A 15703-nucleotide genomic window follows, 5' to 3' on the forward strand; every position below is an offset into this window, starting at 1 on the left:
TGTGAGTTTGAGCCCCACACTGGGCTCACTGCTGTCAGCACAGAGCCCACTTCAGATCCTCAGTCTCCCTATCTCTCTGCCCTTCCCCACTCTCTCTCATGCACTCTCTTTCAAAAAAAAAAAGAAAAGAAAAAGAAAAAGGTCCAAATTCCCTGGTTTTAAAAATTCAAATTTGACTCTAGTTTAAAAGGAAAAAAAAAAAAAAAAGCAGTGATAGCATACATTTCCTGATTCCATAGAAATACTCAAATTCATAGATAATGCTGTACTTCTTTATGTCAAATTTTGTTAAACAAACTTTACAAGATCAGTGCAGAACAGAGCTGGAAAGAAATGACAGAAACAGAAGCCTTCAATTATTATTTAAGAATAGGTATGATCTCAGTCAAAATCAGATTAGAAAACTCAAGGAAATATCCGGCATTGGCTTCTTTTAGGGAATCCTTAAAAAACCTACCATTTGGAATAACTTCTGTATCCCAACTTTGACATTCTTTCCTAAATGAATTCATTATTCCTATTTTTGCTATGTGGAATTTTTCAGAGTAATTTTCCTAGGAGGAAATTGGATATAATCACGTACCTTCCCATATGGCAGTGACATGGGACTAACAAATGGCAAGTGGGAAGGGGAGAGAAGATATAAACAGTATAGAGTGAAGTATAAGGAGTAAAACACAGTTAAAAAAAAAAAAGTGAAGAATTTGCGACCATAAGAACCAGAATCAAATTGTGTGTGTGTGTGTATAACAATTTTATATCTTCAAAAATAAAACTGGAATGTTATTTCACTTAAAATGTACAATACGCAAAATGCTCTGCAAAGGTAAAAAAAATGTACACCAACATAAATTTTCATGATTTTCTAATACATGACACTTTTGGATCAAAAAACTACCATTACAAACCCTTTAATCAAATGTTTATTTTTTTGTTTCCAGCATTACAATCTGCTGTGATTCATAAACTTCCATCTAAGTTAAGTTTTTAGCCACTGACCTCATACAAGTAGTTAGGTTCTTACATCAACCACCCACTACAAAGAATCACCCAGCTACAACTCTTGCATGGACAATGCTCACTACCACCCTGAACAACTTAAAGTGCATGAGTTATTTTGATGAATGGAGACACAGCTGTAGTTTTGCACTAAATTTTTCATTACTGAATTGTATGTTTTTTCACCTTGGTACCTTATCACTAGAAAGCTACTTACTTACATAATGTTTTAACCATATATTATGATAAATGCCCATTTATAACTGTAAGAAACTCATGTTACAGACACACTATTGACTATGATATTATACAAAATCATGGCCACAAGTTTCCGCATAAGAGATTTACTTCTCTTTCTCTTAAAGCAAGAAATATCTCACAGTTCAGATTTACATGAGTAGTGCCTTTTAAAATAAATTAAAAATAAAATGCTGTCCCGTCTGTAAAATTATAAATATTTCTAGTCCATTTTACAGAATTTTAAAATGCTTATAAATGCATTACCGCCTAGTAAATACACATTATGGCACTGAAGCCAGTTAAAAAACAAAAAAAAACCCCAGCCATCAAACTGGCCTATGGAAACATCCCGGGTTATTCTGTATCTTCTACACTGGAAAAATTAAACTAAATAAAGAAAAAAGTAAAGGAGAGATAAGAAATTTACAAAATGGCAACTACTACAACCTAAAAGGTGGACTGAAATGTCCTCCTTCGATTCAGTAACTAAGCCGTTTCTGGAATGAACATTTATGGATAACTAGGATAGGAGAGTGTTCCTCTTAATGCTCAGGGCAGAATCATGTAGAAATAATTTCCACATTCTGTAAGGAAAAAACAGAGTGACTATTTAAAAACTAAATTTAACCAGAACGTTCAAGATTGGCAGGTTCTGATGGAGTGACATCTTCAAAGGTAACAAAATTAAAACTCATAATCCTATGGATGATGCTTATTTTTACAAATGTGAAGAAAGGAAACATGATCGCAAGATACAATATACCCTGACAGAGTAAAATGAAAAATTATGAACAATTTAAGTAACTAAAATGTTCTCTATTGAAACATAAAAACATGATTTCCAAATTGATTCAACTTGTAATAGGTCCCTTACAAGGATGAAGTAGTCATTCTGTAGATGCTGAACTGCCCTTCACATTAAATACTTCCTCCATCTTCAAAAAAACAGCTTCTGAATGGCCCTGACGCCTTCAGTACAGGAGAGCAGGCTCGCGGACTTGTTTCCAAGGCTTTCCTCCAAAGAGATTCATTCAATAAAATCTATAATATCTCCAAATCTACATGTCGAACTTCAGGATTTCGTTTCTGGAAGGAAAAATCACCACCACATTATTCATAGCAAAACTGAATTTTGTTTCCTTTTATTCCGTTAGATCACTAAAGCCACTGACAACATTTGGTCAAACGACTTCAGTGTAGCATATTAGCAAGATAAAAATCAATAGATGAATACTACACACTATAAACAATATGGTAAGTAGCCCCATCTCCCTGAGTTTGTCCAAATGTTCGTTAATACATTAATGGATGAAGAACCTAGTATGTGCCAAGCATTGCAAAGCACTGTAAATACACTCGTTTGTGGTGAAAAGAAAATCACTGTAAAACAGTAACAATCTGAAGAAATAAACTGACATTCACTTATTTTATATATTTTAGCAACACCCCATATAGTCTTGTGGCAGACACTGTGCTAAATAGTGGAGCTGGAACTATGATTATTAGTAAGTCTGTTCTTGACCTTGAGGGGACTCAGTTTAGCCAGCAAGACCAGTGTATCAGTAACCATCTACAAGTGAAAGCATTGCGGCTAATAAAAATAGCAGTTAACATTTAATAAGCAGTCACCCTTATGTCAAGTACCATGCTAAGTAAGGGGCTTCACGTGCATGTGTGTTTTAAAATCCTCATAACTCAATTATTTCCATTTTATATATGGGAAAATTGAAGTTTGAAGAAATTAACTAACCTACCTACGTTATGAGCTACTAAGTGACGAAGCCAGGATACATTCTGGACCTCAAGCTCCTAACTATTACAATGAATGCACTGAAACGCTAACTCAGGGAACAAAACCGCCAGATCTATTACTTTAATTCACGAGATTAAGACTTCACTGAGAGTATTAAGACTTCACTGAGAGTATCTAAACAAGGCCTGAAAGTAGTGAGTTTTCCAGATAGATGATGACAAGGATCATCATCTAGACAGAGGAAACAATACAAGCAAAGTCAGCCGGAGAAGGGTGTACTGGTCATATGGTATAGTTAGCCACAGGGGTTGCAAAAAGGGCAGGATCAGTAATGAGGCTGGAAAGGCAGGCAGAAACCAGGTTGTGAAAAATTTTAAATGCCGGCTTAAGGAACTTCAGCAACAGAAAGTATCTTTATTACATTCCTATTCTATGCCAGGCACTGAAGTATACAACAATGAACAGGAAACAAAACAGTACTTGTCTTCAACGAACGTCTGTCCAGTGAGGAAATACAGGTTAAGTAAGCAGCACTTAGAGCAGTCTGCTACTTAAAGAGCAAGGTAAAGGTCTTGGGGTTGTATCTTTATGGGTACAAAAAGGAAGGACACCTAAATCTGGGAGTGGGGGGAGGGATTAAAAGTGTAATAAAATGTAATATAATGACATTATGAGAATGGAGGACAGAGAGAACATATAAAACTATATAACTAACTTACATCTATCAAAGAGGAGATAAATAACGTGGAAGCAGTTTAAGATCTTCCTATAGAAATATGGCAGTAAATCTAAAAGAAATACTAAAAATGGTTGCTTCTAAGCATGACTGAGGATGGTGAGGAAGGTGACACTTCTGTTTATAAGCTTTTCAGTTCTGTTTGACTTTATAAACTCTGTATATTATTTTTTTGATATTATTTGATAAAAATCATAAAAATAGGGGCGCCTGACTGGCTCAGTTGGAAGAGCATGCGACTCTTGATCTTGGGGTCATGAGTTCGGGCCGATGCTGGATGTAGAGATTATTAGTAAATATTAAACCAATCAACCAACATGGGGAAAAGCTCTTCTAAGTGATTCTGATAATCAGTCAGGATTAGGAACATTTGCATATTACTCAAAGGAATTCAATTATAAAGGCAAGAATCTGATATAACACTAGAGTTTAGCTCCAACTAGAGCATTTTATTGAGTGTGCACTGGCATTCTTCTTATGACTAGTTTTGTTCCGGTATACCTGGGGGTACTCTCCTCTTGGATACTAATATGAGAGTGGCCAGGGGCCCCCCAAACATGGGGGTACACTTTTGTTCTCAATTTTCTCTTTACCTTAAACTATTTGCTCTTTTCTAGAATTCCTTAAATTCAATACAGAATAAAAAAATATTTCCTCTAACAGAAATGAAACTGAATTTTATTTTTCTCTTTCCAATCCACCCTAACCCATCCCAATATGACTTTAAAAAGTTTAGGTATTAATGGAAAATTTGAAATTATTCTGCCTAAAAAAACCACTATATGTAAAATGTGTACCAAAAAAAAATCTAATCTCAAGAAAAAGAAACTGAGGCACCTGGGTGGCTCAGTCAGTTAAGTGACCGACTTCAGCTCATGATCTCATGGTTTGTGAGTTCGAGCCCTACATCAGCTGTCAGCTCAGAGCCTAGAGACTGTGTCTCCCTTTCTCTCTATGCCTCCCCAGCTTGTGCCCTGTCTTTCAAAAATAAATAAACTTTAAGAAAAAAGAAAAAGAAAGTAAAAATTTGATGTACTCTGTTTTAAAATCAAGTTTTTTGAGAGAAAATTATCAAATTCCTAACATGAAATGTGCCAAATACGAAGACAGGCACAATATGAATAAAAAAAATAGGATTAATATCCTTAGATTTTAATGTTTAATGCCTAATAAGATATCATGTGTATATAGCAGAAACTGAATAAACAGAGCTGAAAATCAATAATTGGTGCTCAATTTGTAATTTTCATTCATTTGTTCTACAGATACTTATTGATTTATTATGTTCCAGGCACTATTCAACTTGAATTAGAACATTTTACATGGCACAAATTTATTTCAACACTCATACTTTAGAGAGACAAGAAGCAACTAGTGTAATTTTATAATGTTGCAGACTCAAAAAAATGCTACAGGAGGATGCAATTCAAGAAGCAAAAGACAGAGTAAAGGGCACAGCATTTAACCGGAATACTACTTATTAGGAATTTGCAAATACTATGGCATCATCCCACTGAATTAATTTCCCATAGAATTACTGCTTCCCAAACATAAAAAACTTCATAGAAGAAGACTGAAATATAGAGGTAAAGCAAAAAAATTTTAGTTAACAGTTCAAAGAACTTCATATATATTTCACATTTATACTACGCGATTAGCTTCTATAATATACATTAGCTTCTATTATTTTTAATGTTTTTACATAGAACTATGCAAAGTTGTAAGGGCGCCTGGGTGGCTTAATCAGCTGAGAATCTGACTCTTGATTTCGACTCAGGTCATGATCCCAGTGTCATAGGATTGAACCCCGTGTCATTCTCCACACTGAATGTAGAGCCTGCTTAGGATTTTTTTCTCTCTCTTTCCCTCTGCCCCTCTCCCCTGCTGTGCACTCTCTCTCATTAAAATTTGAAGAAAAAAAAAAAGGAACTATGCAGGTTATAGATTTTAGCCAAAAATAGTATCTATTCTAATAATTATCAGATAAATGGCATCACTCAATAGAGATGGCTAGACCGAATTTTATTATTGAGTGTGACTTTCCAAAGTGATTCAATAATTATTCAAATTTAAATTGAGAAGACAACCATGCTTAGATACTAAAAAAGGGAATATGCCAAAGTTTTAGTTTTCAAAAGATGACCAGCTTATTTTCAAAACAAGATAAAAGAATTACATTTATGCCCTCTCCTGGTTTAGTTCCTAAATTATGAAGAACTTTTCTTTAACATTAATTATGCCTTATTACCTTAGAGAGGATTCTAACCTGAAAGTATGGGTTAAACTTTGCTTCCTGGTTTGAAAGTCTTATATAATTCAGAAACACATGAGTTAGTTCAGTGCGTTAAAGATTTAATAGCTTCTAATTAAAGCACAAAGCTAAACGAAACCAATAAATTTATCTGATTGTGATAAGAGTAAATATAGTTAAGAATGACCAATTTGTTAATTATTCTCATATCTGGCTTCTGACTTATTGTTTCTATTACAGAGTAAAGCTAAAATAAAGATTTAGTCTAAAAGCTCATTATTTTATCCTTTCCAGGGAAATTTTTTAAAAAAGATAGAATGGAAAAGCAAAGTTTATTCATTCTTGTGTCACCCTGCACAAAAAGAATCATCTTGCGTTATATTTGGAAAAGTGACTTTCAAAGTGTGGTCCAAAGGTTCTGACACCTTTTCAAGGGAGACTCCAAGGTCAAAGCTATTTTCATAACGCTGATGTTATTTGCCTTTACTATGCTGGTATTTCCTCTGACGACATAAAAGCAATGGTAGATAAAATTGATGGCATCTTTGCACAATTCAAGGCAACTGCCACCCAACTCATATTATATGGAGTCATTGTGTTCCTTTACTGGCAGACACATTAAAAAAAAAAAAAAAAGCCAGTTTCACTTTAAAAAGTCCTTCATGAAGTAGTAAAAACATTGGTTTATTAAGCCTCAACGCCTGAGTACACTTTTTAAAATATTCTGTGACGAAATGGGGAGTAGTATTCTTAGACCTTCCTGCTTCACACTGAGGTCTGAGGTCACAAAGAGAAGCACTCTGGGACGAGCTAGAGTTATGAGCTAAATCAGATGCTTGTTTACATAACACCATGTAGGAGCGCCTGGCTGGCTCCGTTGGTAGAGCATGCAAGTCTTGAGCTCAGGGTCGTGGGTCGTGAGTTCAAGCCCTACCTTGAGGGTGGAGCCTTCTTAACAACAACAACAAAAAAAAGTGAGCTTATCTAAGTAAACCCCATTTTTACTTGAAAGAAAAATGAACAAACTACGGTTATTCAAATTGGGTATTTGGCAGGGATCTTCTTAAAAAATGAACAAAATGAAAAAAAAATGAACAAAATGAATCTGTTACTTCAAGGAAAACAACAGTATTTGTTGCTAATGGTAAAATTCAAGCTTTCAAATGAATATTAGAATGCTGAAAAACTTGTATCTACCACCATGACCCTGACAGCTTCCGAATACTTAGAAATGTGTCACCATTTGAAAGATGTACATAAATTCAGTGAGTTAGTATTTCCCAAATGGCCAAATCATAACATTCTGGAATCATGCATGGGTTAAGAGATCCATCCAGAGTACAAAGACAGACCAACAAATTTTAATAGTGTATAGTAGATAATTAACCATACTCCAAGAGAGGTCTGGCCTTTGCCCTTGGCTACTGGGAGGTGATTGTTAGGCCCTTGGAATGTCCTGGCTGAAAATTTTGTCTCTGTTTATCTTTGGCCACACAATATCCGCTATATATCCACATGGGACTAGAGACTAAAAGTGTCAGCTATTCCTTGGAGTGGCTAGAGATGAAAGGCTGACCACTTAGCAGTCAACTGTGGAGCCCCAGTAAGATCTCTGGACACCAACGCTCAGTTAAGGTTCCCTGATTAATACTCTGCAAACTGCCACACATCATTGTCAGGAAAGTAACAGTGTCCATGACTCCACAGCGGAGAGGACAACTGAAACTGTGTTTAGAACTCTCTCCTGTGCCCTTCTTCCCTTGGCTAGTTTTAAGCCTTCCTTTCACTGTAATAAACCATAACCAGGAGTATAAAAGCAACCAGTGAGTTCTGTGAGTCCTTTTTGTGAATTATCAAACCTAGGATGATAGGAGGAATCCCTTGAACTTTGTAACTGGTGCCAGAAAGGAGGGTGATCTTGTGAACTGCGTCCCTTAACTTCACAGTTATGTGGAAAGTTCTTTGATATGGTTTCAGATTCCACACTCTGCAACTAAGCTTTAAGAGGCTACCAGGTGTCAGGTATGGGTTTAACATCACATAAGAATACCACAATTGTCTGAAAAGGCTTTAAGAATACTTACAAAGACTACTCCCTTTTCTTTATATCCTTCAACCGAAACAATGTATGTCAACAGAATAAATGCAGAAGCAGATATGGGAATCCAGCGGTCTTAGATTTTTGCAAAAATGTGAAACAATATCACTCTTCTATTTTTTTCATTTTAGAAACTATAGTTATTTTTCATTAAAATATTATTTATATTAACATGAAATGAATAAATATTTTTAAAATTCTCAGTTTTAATTTATGATTTGGTAAATATCAATAAAGTATTATAATTTGAATAAATAAAAGCTGTTTGGGTCCTCAACAATTTTTAAAAATGTAAAGAATCTGAAGACCAAAATAATTGAGAATTGCTTCTCTAAAACTTGAAAATCATGTTGTAAACTATAATATTAACATAAACAAAATTGTATTATTTGATGTCCTATTAATGTGATCAGATATCTAGAGTCTAAAAGAAAAGATAGTAAGTAGTGATAGAAATTCTTCCCTTCAATATTTTTCTTTTTAAGACAGAGAGAGAGAGAGAGAGAGAGAGAGCGAGAGCATGTACATACTTAAGCAGGCCCCATGCCCAGTGAAATGCCACATATGGGGCTCTATCTCATGACCCTAGATCATGACTTGAGCCAAAATCAAGAGTCGGATGCTTAACTGACTGAGCCGCCCAGGCACCCCTATTTCCCTTCAGTTTTTAACAAAAGAACGGTCAACATCAAGAAAGATGTGTTCCCTTCAACAAGCTATGTATGTCAAAGATCTTTTATAAGTTTTATTTATTGCAAAAACTTGAACTCAAGAGCCAATGAAAGACAATCTGAAAACACTGAGACATGTTTAAAGATAGTCTAATCAGGGGGTGCCTCGGTGCCTCAGTCAGTTAAGTGTCTGACTTCGGCTCAGGTCATGATCTCACAGTTCGTGGGTTCAAGCCCCACACCGGGTTCTGTGCTGACAACTCAGAGCCTGGAGCCTGCTTCAGATTCTTTCTCCCTCTCTCTGCCCTCCCTCCCTTGCTCGTGCTGTCTCTCAAAAATAAACATTTAAAAAAAAAAAAAAAAAAGATACTCTTATCAGGTAATACTTCAGTAAAAAACCAATAGATTGTAATGATCTCCAACTGAACAGAAGCAAAAAGGAAATATAAAATGACAGATGGAGTAAAAGGAAGATTGATGTGTATGCTCAAGGACACATTCTATTTTTTCAAACTTTTGAACAAAATCTGAAGTTTCCCTTTTATCTTTCTCTAGAAACTTACAAAATACTTTTTATTTCAAAACAAAAAATCTTTGACTATTTCGGAAAACTAAGCAAGCAGTATAGAATAGTGGTTGAAGGTACAGATTTTGGAATTGAACGACAAAGGTTCAAATCCCAATTCCTTACCTTCCTTGAGTAAATTACCCAACTTCTCTAACCCAGTAATTTTTCTGGTTCACAACTACCAGTCATACACCATGGGGTTACTAAGAAGGTAAATGCATACACGGGATGCAATCAGCAGTGTCTGACACAGCATATGTACTCAAAAACAGGTGGCATTATTACTATTACGAAGACATCTTACTTTCAGTTCCTTCTCAAGTCTGTCTACTTCAGCTCCTAAAGTATCAATAATATTTTCTCCATGTTTAAGCATAAAGGTTTCTAGTTCTTCAGGAGTTTTCACTTCTTGAATTTCCTATAAAGAAAATGAAAGCAGAAAAACAAAATAACTTTAAAAAAAATCATAGTAGTACACTGATGATTTCTTTAAAAAATCGTAACACCATTAAGTTTGATGAAAATGAAAAACTTTCACACAATAGGCGATGGATGACCTAGTTCTGAAACAATTTAATTCAACAAAAAATTGAGTATAATACTTCACAGAGGTAGCTTACCAAAATCAGTGGGAACAGAACAGACTATTCAATAAATAGTGCCGGGGCAATTATTTTTCTATAGGAAAAAAGTATTAAATCCCTACCACAAATCATTAAAAAAAACAAACAATTCTAAGTGAATTAAAAACCTATGAGTAGAAAACAAACCACAATATTTTTAGAGAAAAAGGAGAATATTTTTATGATACTGGGAAAAGGAAGGATTTCTTCAACAAGATAATAAAAAGCCTAGAGAAAAAGATTACAAATTTAACATAAAGTTTAAAAATGCATTAAGCCTTCTGTACAACAAAGTGAAACAGTAAATCACAAACTAGTATACACAACTGAGGAAGGATTCGTGTCGAGCATATTACAAATAAAATGTTTATAAATCTGTCAGAAGAACAGAAATTAACTAAATAAACAAGCAAGTAGAGGAAATCCCAATGGTTAATAAATTTCAGTGCTTACTAACCTCGTTACTACTACCAGGGGGAATATAAATTATAATTAAATATAAATTGTAATTCTCATATTTATCATAATGACAACAATTTAAAAACTGTCAATATAATACCACCTAGTAAGAATGTAAAATAATAGAAACTCTGATATACTAATGATGGAAGTTAAACTGACACACTTTACACAATTTGCCAAGACCTAGGGAAGCTGAGGGTAAGTTTACTCAATAGCCCATCTATTTTAAATCTAGCTGTGCACTACTCTAAAGAAATTCTCGCATAGGTGAACAAGGAAATGTATGAGAATGACACTGTGGACAGAAATGCCCAAGTGGAGACTGGATAAATAAATTACAACAGATTCATTAGAGAATACTAGATAGCAATTAAAATAAATTAACTAGAGGTATATGTATATATTAATATGGGAGAATCTCACAACCATGCTGTTAAACAAACTGTAGAGGAAATCAGACAGTATACCATTTATATCAATTTTTAAATATCCAACATGCTGCTATATACTACTATGTTAAGAAAAATATGCTGAAAAGTATAAAAACTGAATGGAAATGACAGTACTAAATTCAAAACAATTTTTAGTTCTAGGGATGGAGGAAGGAGAATGGGATCTAAAAGGAGAAAACCAAAGCTTCACCCGTTTTTATAACAATTCCTTGTTTTTAATTCTAAGTAAATACAGTACAATAAAATGTTAGGATTTGACAAAGGCAAGTGGTAACCTGTGCACTGTTCATTATATTATCCTCTGTAAATTCTCTTTTAAATTTAATTCTAATTTTAAAAAGCATGGGTTTTGGAGTCAGAGATCTAAATTCATATCTGTCTCCATACTGTGGCTCTGCAATTTTAGGCAAGTTAATTAATCTTTCTGTGTCTCAATGTGCCTATGTATAAAATTGAAAATATTATTTCTTTACATCACAGCGCTGTTGAGAGTAAATCAGACAACATACATAAAATGCCTGGCATGTAACAAGCACTGGAATAGTAGGTTTGCTCTTCTGCTGTCTCTGACCCAATGTACAGTAAATAAAAGGGTTTTGTCTGATTTTGGAACCCTAAGAAGTTGAAGGCTGAATTGATTTTAAGACCTGTAACAGTTTTATTTTATTTACTTAAAAATTTAATTTTTGTAACCCTTGGCTATATAAGAAAACAATAAATACATAAACTTACCTGCATCATTTGGTCAAAATCTTGTTTTTCTAAATATGATCTTGTAACAACTCGTCCATCAAAATCTACTTCTGCCTTAAATCTTACTTTCCCTAATCCCAGATCTGTGGCTTTAACATCATGAATTGCCCTGTAATCAATAACAACGGATACAAATTTATATACACGCACATATATATTTTAATAGCACAAAGTGCAGATTTCTTGTTTTTTCCCATCAGTGATAAAAATGGACCAAGATGGCTTTCAGAGTGTTCACCATCAAGTGCCATATATCAATATCCAAAAAAATGCGCATTTAGCTATTTTTTCATAATGCATACAAAGATGCAAACTTTATAAATATTATAGTTTTATAAATGTTGTGAATTATATAGTTGGTGGATTAAAAACAATCAACTCTAAATTGCTTTTCTACCATGTTATTTCATCTCATAATCCTTTTTTCTTTTTCCCAAAAGCTTCTTTACAAGTCTTGATACCACTGTAAAAATACTATCAGAATGAGGTTAATAATAACTACCTCATGGGATTGATATGGGGAGTAATGAACCAACACATACATAAAATTTTAATACTGTAGCAACTACATGTAAGGCATTTAATGAATGAAATTTACTTTACAGATTATACAACACTCCCAGAGGGACCTAAGTGACTTGCCTAAGGTAATTCAGCTAGTCAACAGCAGAGGCAGGATTTCCCCTCCAGATCTTCAGAAAGAGAAGCAGATGTTCAAGTGTCATAACTGCTTTTCATCCCTTCTGCCTGCCCTAACCCTAATCAATCTTCCTTAGGAAACTAATGAGAAAGTCTTTTCTTTCTATGGTAACCACTATTAACATCTTTTCTTTACAGGATATATAAAACAATAGAAAACAGTTAATCCTGGGGATAGACAGAGCTAATGGGAAAACAAATTTAAATGAGACTCCAAATACTCTTAAAACATTTGACTCTAATTTCTGAGTGATCCTGAGCAAGTTACTAAATATTGAGTCTAAAATTCTTTAGCCATAGAAATAAAGAAGTATATTTATCAACTAGGATGAAAATAACATTTAATATTTATAAAATTATATATGCCCAAAATGAAACAAAACTTGTCCAGAAAGGCAAGAAACTATATAATTTACTCTTTTTAAAAAAGTATACCTACCTCAGTCTTAACAACACATTTAAAAATTTCATTATTTGACTAATACTAAATTGCAGCTAATGAAAATATGCAGCTATACCTTTTCCTTATGTACTTATACAGAACTAACTGGATAGAAAAGTGTTTGTGATCAGCAGTGTGTCTACTATGGCTCCCGATAAGCCCCACCTCCTGTACTCAAGTCCTTGTGCAATCCTCTCTCCTTCAATGTGGGCTAGACTTGTCCTAAACAAGGGAACATGGCAAAGTGAGGAGCTATCATTTCCAAGATTAGATGACGATCTGTGACTTCATCTTGTCCACACTCAGTATCTACTGCCTTCTCATCTTGCATACTATGATGAAGCAAGAGGCCAGGTGGGAGACACCCATGTAGTAAGGAACTAAATTCTCTCAACAATTACATGAGCGGGCTTAGAAGAAGATCCTTCCCCAGGAGATGACTCCAGTCCCAGCCAACGCCTTTTGACTGCATTGTTTTTTTTGTTTTTTTTTTTTTTTTAAATATGAAATTTACTGTCAAATTGGTTTCCATACAACACCCAGTCCTCATCCCAACAGGTGCCCTCCTCAATACTCATCACCCACCCTCCCCTCCCTCCCACCCCTCATCAACCCTCAGATTGTTCTCAGTTTTTAAGAGTTTCCTGTGGTTTGGCTCCCTCCCTAATTTTTTTTTCCTTCCCCTCCCCTATGGTCTTCTGTTAAGTTTCTCAGGATTCACATAAGAGTTAAAACATATGGTTATCTGTCTTTCTCTGTGTGACTTATTTCACTTAGCATCACATTCTCCAGTTCCATCCACGTTGCTATGAAAGGCCATATTTCATTCTTTCTCATTGCCATGTAGTATTCCATTGTGTATATAAACCACAATTTTGACTGCAGTTTATAAGAAACCTAAGTTCAGGACCCAGGTAAACCATACCTGACCCACACCAACTGTGAGGTAACAAATGTTGTTTTAAATCACTAAGTTTTGAAGTAATTTGCACACAGTGATAGATAACTGAAAAAACTGTATGAACTTTCTGGATTACTAACATTTATTTTTTCTACCAATTTAATCTACAGATTTCACTCTTCCAGAAAATTTCAAATCTGCCACAGTGCATCTTTTTTACTTATAGCTCTTTTTTAGATTTTATAAACAACATATGCAAAATTATAAATACACATGTACCTAACAACAGGACACTGAAATATGTGAAGCAAAAACTGACAAATTTCATAACGCGTTTTTGTAAACCTTATTAGCAGCATCACTGGAATAAGCTGACCTTACTGATGGGTCGTTCTCCAGGAGTTCAGTCAGCCGCTGTACTTGCTCTGGCTGGATGGATCGCCCTAAGAGTGCTTCTGTGTTAGTGTAGATGAGGAACGCAGAGACTATGCCTAGTAATGTGCCCACACCCAAAGAACCTAGGCTGTCATACAGGGGATTACCTAAATAAAGTACATAAGAAGTCAGTAAACTAACATTTTCTTTTTTTCTTTTTATTTTTTTCAACATATGAAATTTATTGTCAAATTGGTTTCCATACAACACCCAGTGCTCATCCCAAAAGGTGCCCTCCTCAATACCCATCACCCACCCTCCCCTCCCTCCCACCCCCCATCAACCCTCAAGTAAATTAACATTTTCTATTATTTCAATCAGCTTTAGTGAGTAAAGAACCAGAATTAGTAAATCAAGGGACCCAAAATTCATTCTGAATTCCTTTAATGACTGTCCCAACAGGTTTACTATACTACAAAATGGGGATGCTACAATGTGCTTCACACTACATAGGAGTATCAGGCTGTTTAATTATTTAAGATCTGTTTTCTTGCATCTGGTCATTACATGAGTGAGGGTCCAGAGCATTTTAGAGATATCATATACATATTAATAATATAATAGAGCCCATTTCTTTTTGATATATTAATAGCACTTTTCCTGTCCCATGTTGACAAAATAATTGGGAGATCAAAAGCTGAAAAACAAAACAAAACATTTTTTGTCTCTTTTTCTTATCAAGGTTCTGTGAGAAAATTAAGCCATACAAAAAATGATATGGATCACTCTTCTCATTCACTCAAGGATGATGCATAGCTAGTATCATTCTAGATACAAAGGAGAAAAGTTAACTCACTGCATGCTATAGGTACCTTAGAGCAGTGGTTCTCAAAGTACGGTTCCTTAATCAGCAGCATCAGCATCACTTGAGAACTTGGTAAAAATGCAAGTCCTTAGGCCTCACCTAAGACTCTGAATTGGAAACTCTGGAGTTGGGACCGGCATTCATTGTCTTCTCAAGCCCTCCAGGTGATTCTGATTCTAAAGTTTGCCTTAGTTTGTTAGGACTTAATTCTCTCCCAGAACCAATGAGAAGAGCTGATTATCAGACATCAATAAATATATTTAAAATTTTCCTAATAAACTTAACATACAAGACTTTTATGATTAAACGTTTTTTATTCCAAAGATCAAATATCAATATTAAATTTAGTATTAAATTAATATGCTTGGTAAACATTCATTTTACTAAAAAAAATGTCAATTTACACACTAGCTTTACTAACATTTAGTCAAAATATAACACTAAAAAGTAAAATGACTAATCTGTACTACAGTGCTGGAAATGACCCACTTGTAAAACATAATCCACTAGGAAGCTTGTAATTACAGAGTTCAAAATCAAATACTGCTCTTTAAAAATACAAATTTACATCATTATTTTTATTTAAAAATAGACCTATATAAATAATCCTTCAGAAAACACAGAAATATTAGTTGGAAAATGTTTTATTGATTTCTTGGCATGTTATTTAATTTAAATGAATTAACCTAGCTAATTAAAACAACGTGAAACTCTAAAAACTAAAATTTGTATAAGTTTGATCCGACTGGTTTTTATTATTTGTAAAAGAAAATCTATTAACAGTTGACTTATTCATCAAGTCTCACTTTCCTTAA

At 34.4% G+C, this 15703-nt stretch overlaps 1 protein-coding gene across 1 annotated transcript in view; it reads right to left on the bottom strand.

The window, feature by feature from the left end:
- Window positions 1-905: 905 nt before the first annotated feature.
- The window catches only part of SLC30A9 (solute carrier family 30 member 9), an 84845-nt gene continuing 70047 nt past the window's right edge, over window positions 906-15703 (bottom strand). Inside the window, exons 15-18 of the mRNA XM_042936494.1 lie at window positions 14025-14190; window positions 11586-11715; window positions 9621-9734; window positions 906-2325 (exon numbers count right to left, since the gene is read on the bottom strand). Coding sequence (XP_042792428.1) covers window positions 2281-2325; window positions 9621-9734; window positions 11586-11715; window positions 14025-14190 — 455 coding nt within the window. The 3' untranslated portion in view covers window positions 906-2280. The remainder of the gene's footprint in view (window positions 2326-9620; window positions 9735-11585; window positions 11716-14024; window positions 14191-15703) is intronic.

This window comes from Panthera leo, chromosome B1 (assembly GCF_018350215.1).
Source record: "Panthera leo isolate Ple1 chromosome B1, P.leo_Ple1_pat1.1, whole genome shotgun sequence".
Classification (NCBI taxonomy): domain Eukaryota; kingdom Metazoa; phylum Chordata; class Mammalia; order Carnivora; family Felidae; genus Panthera; species Panthera leo.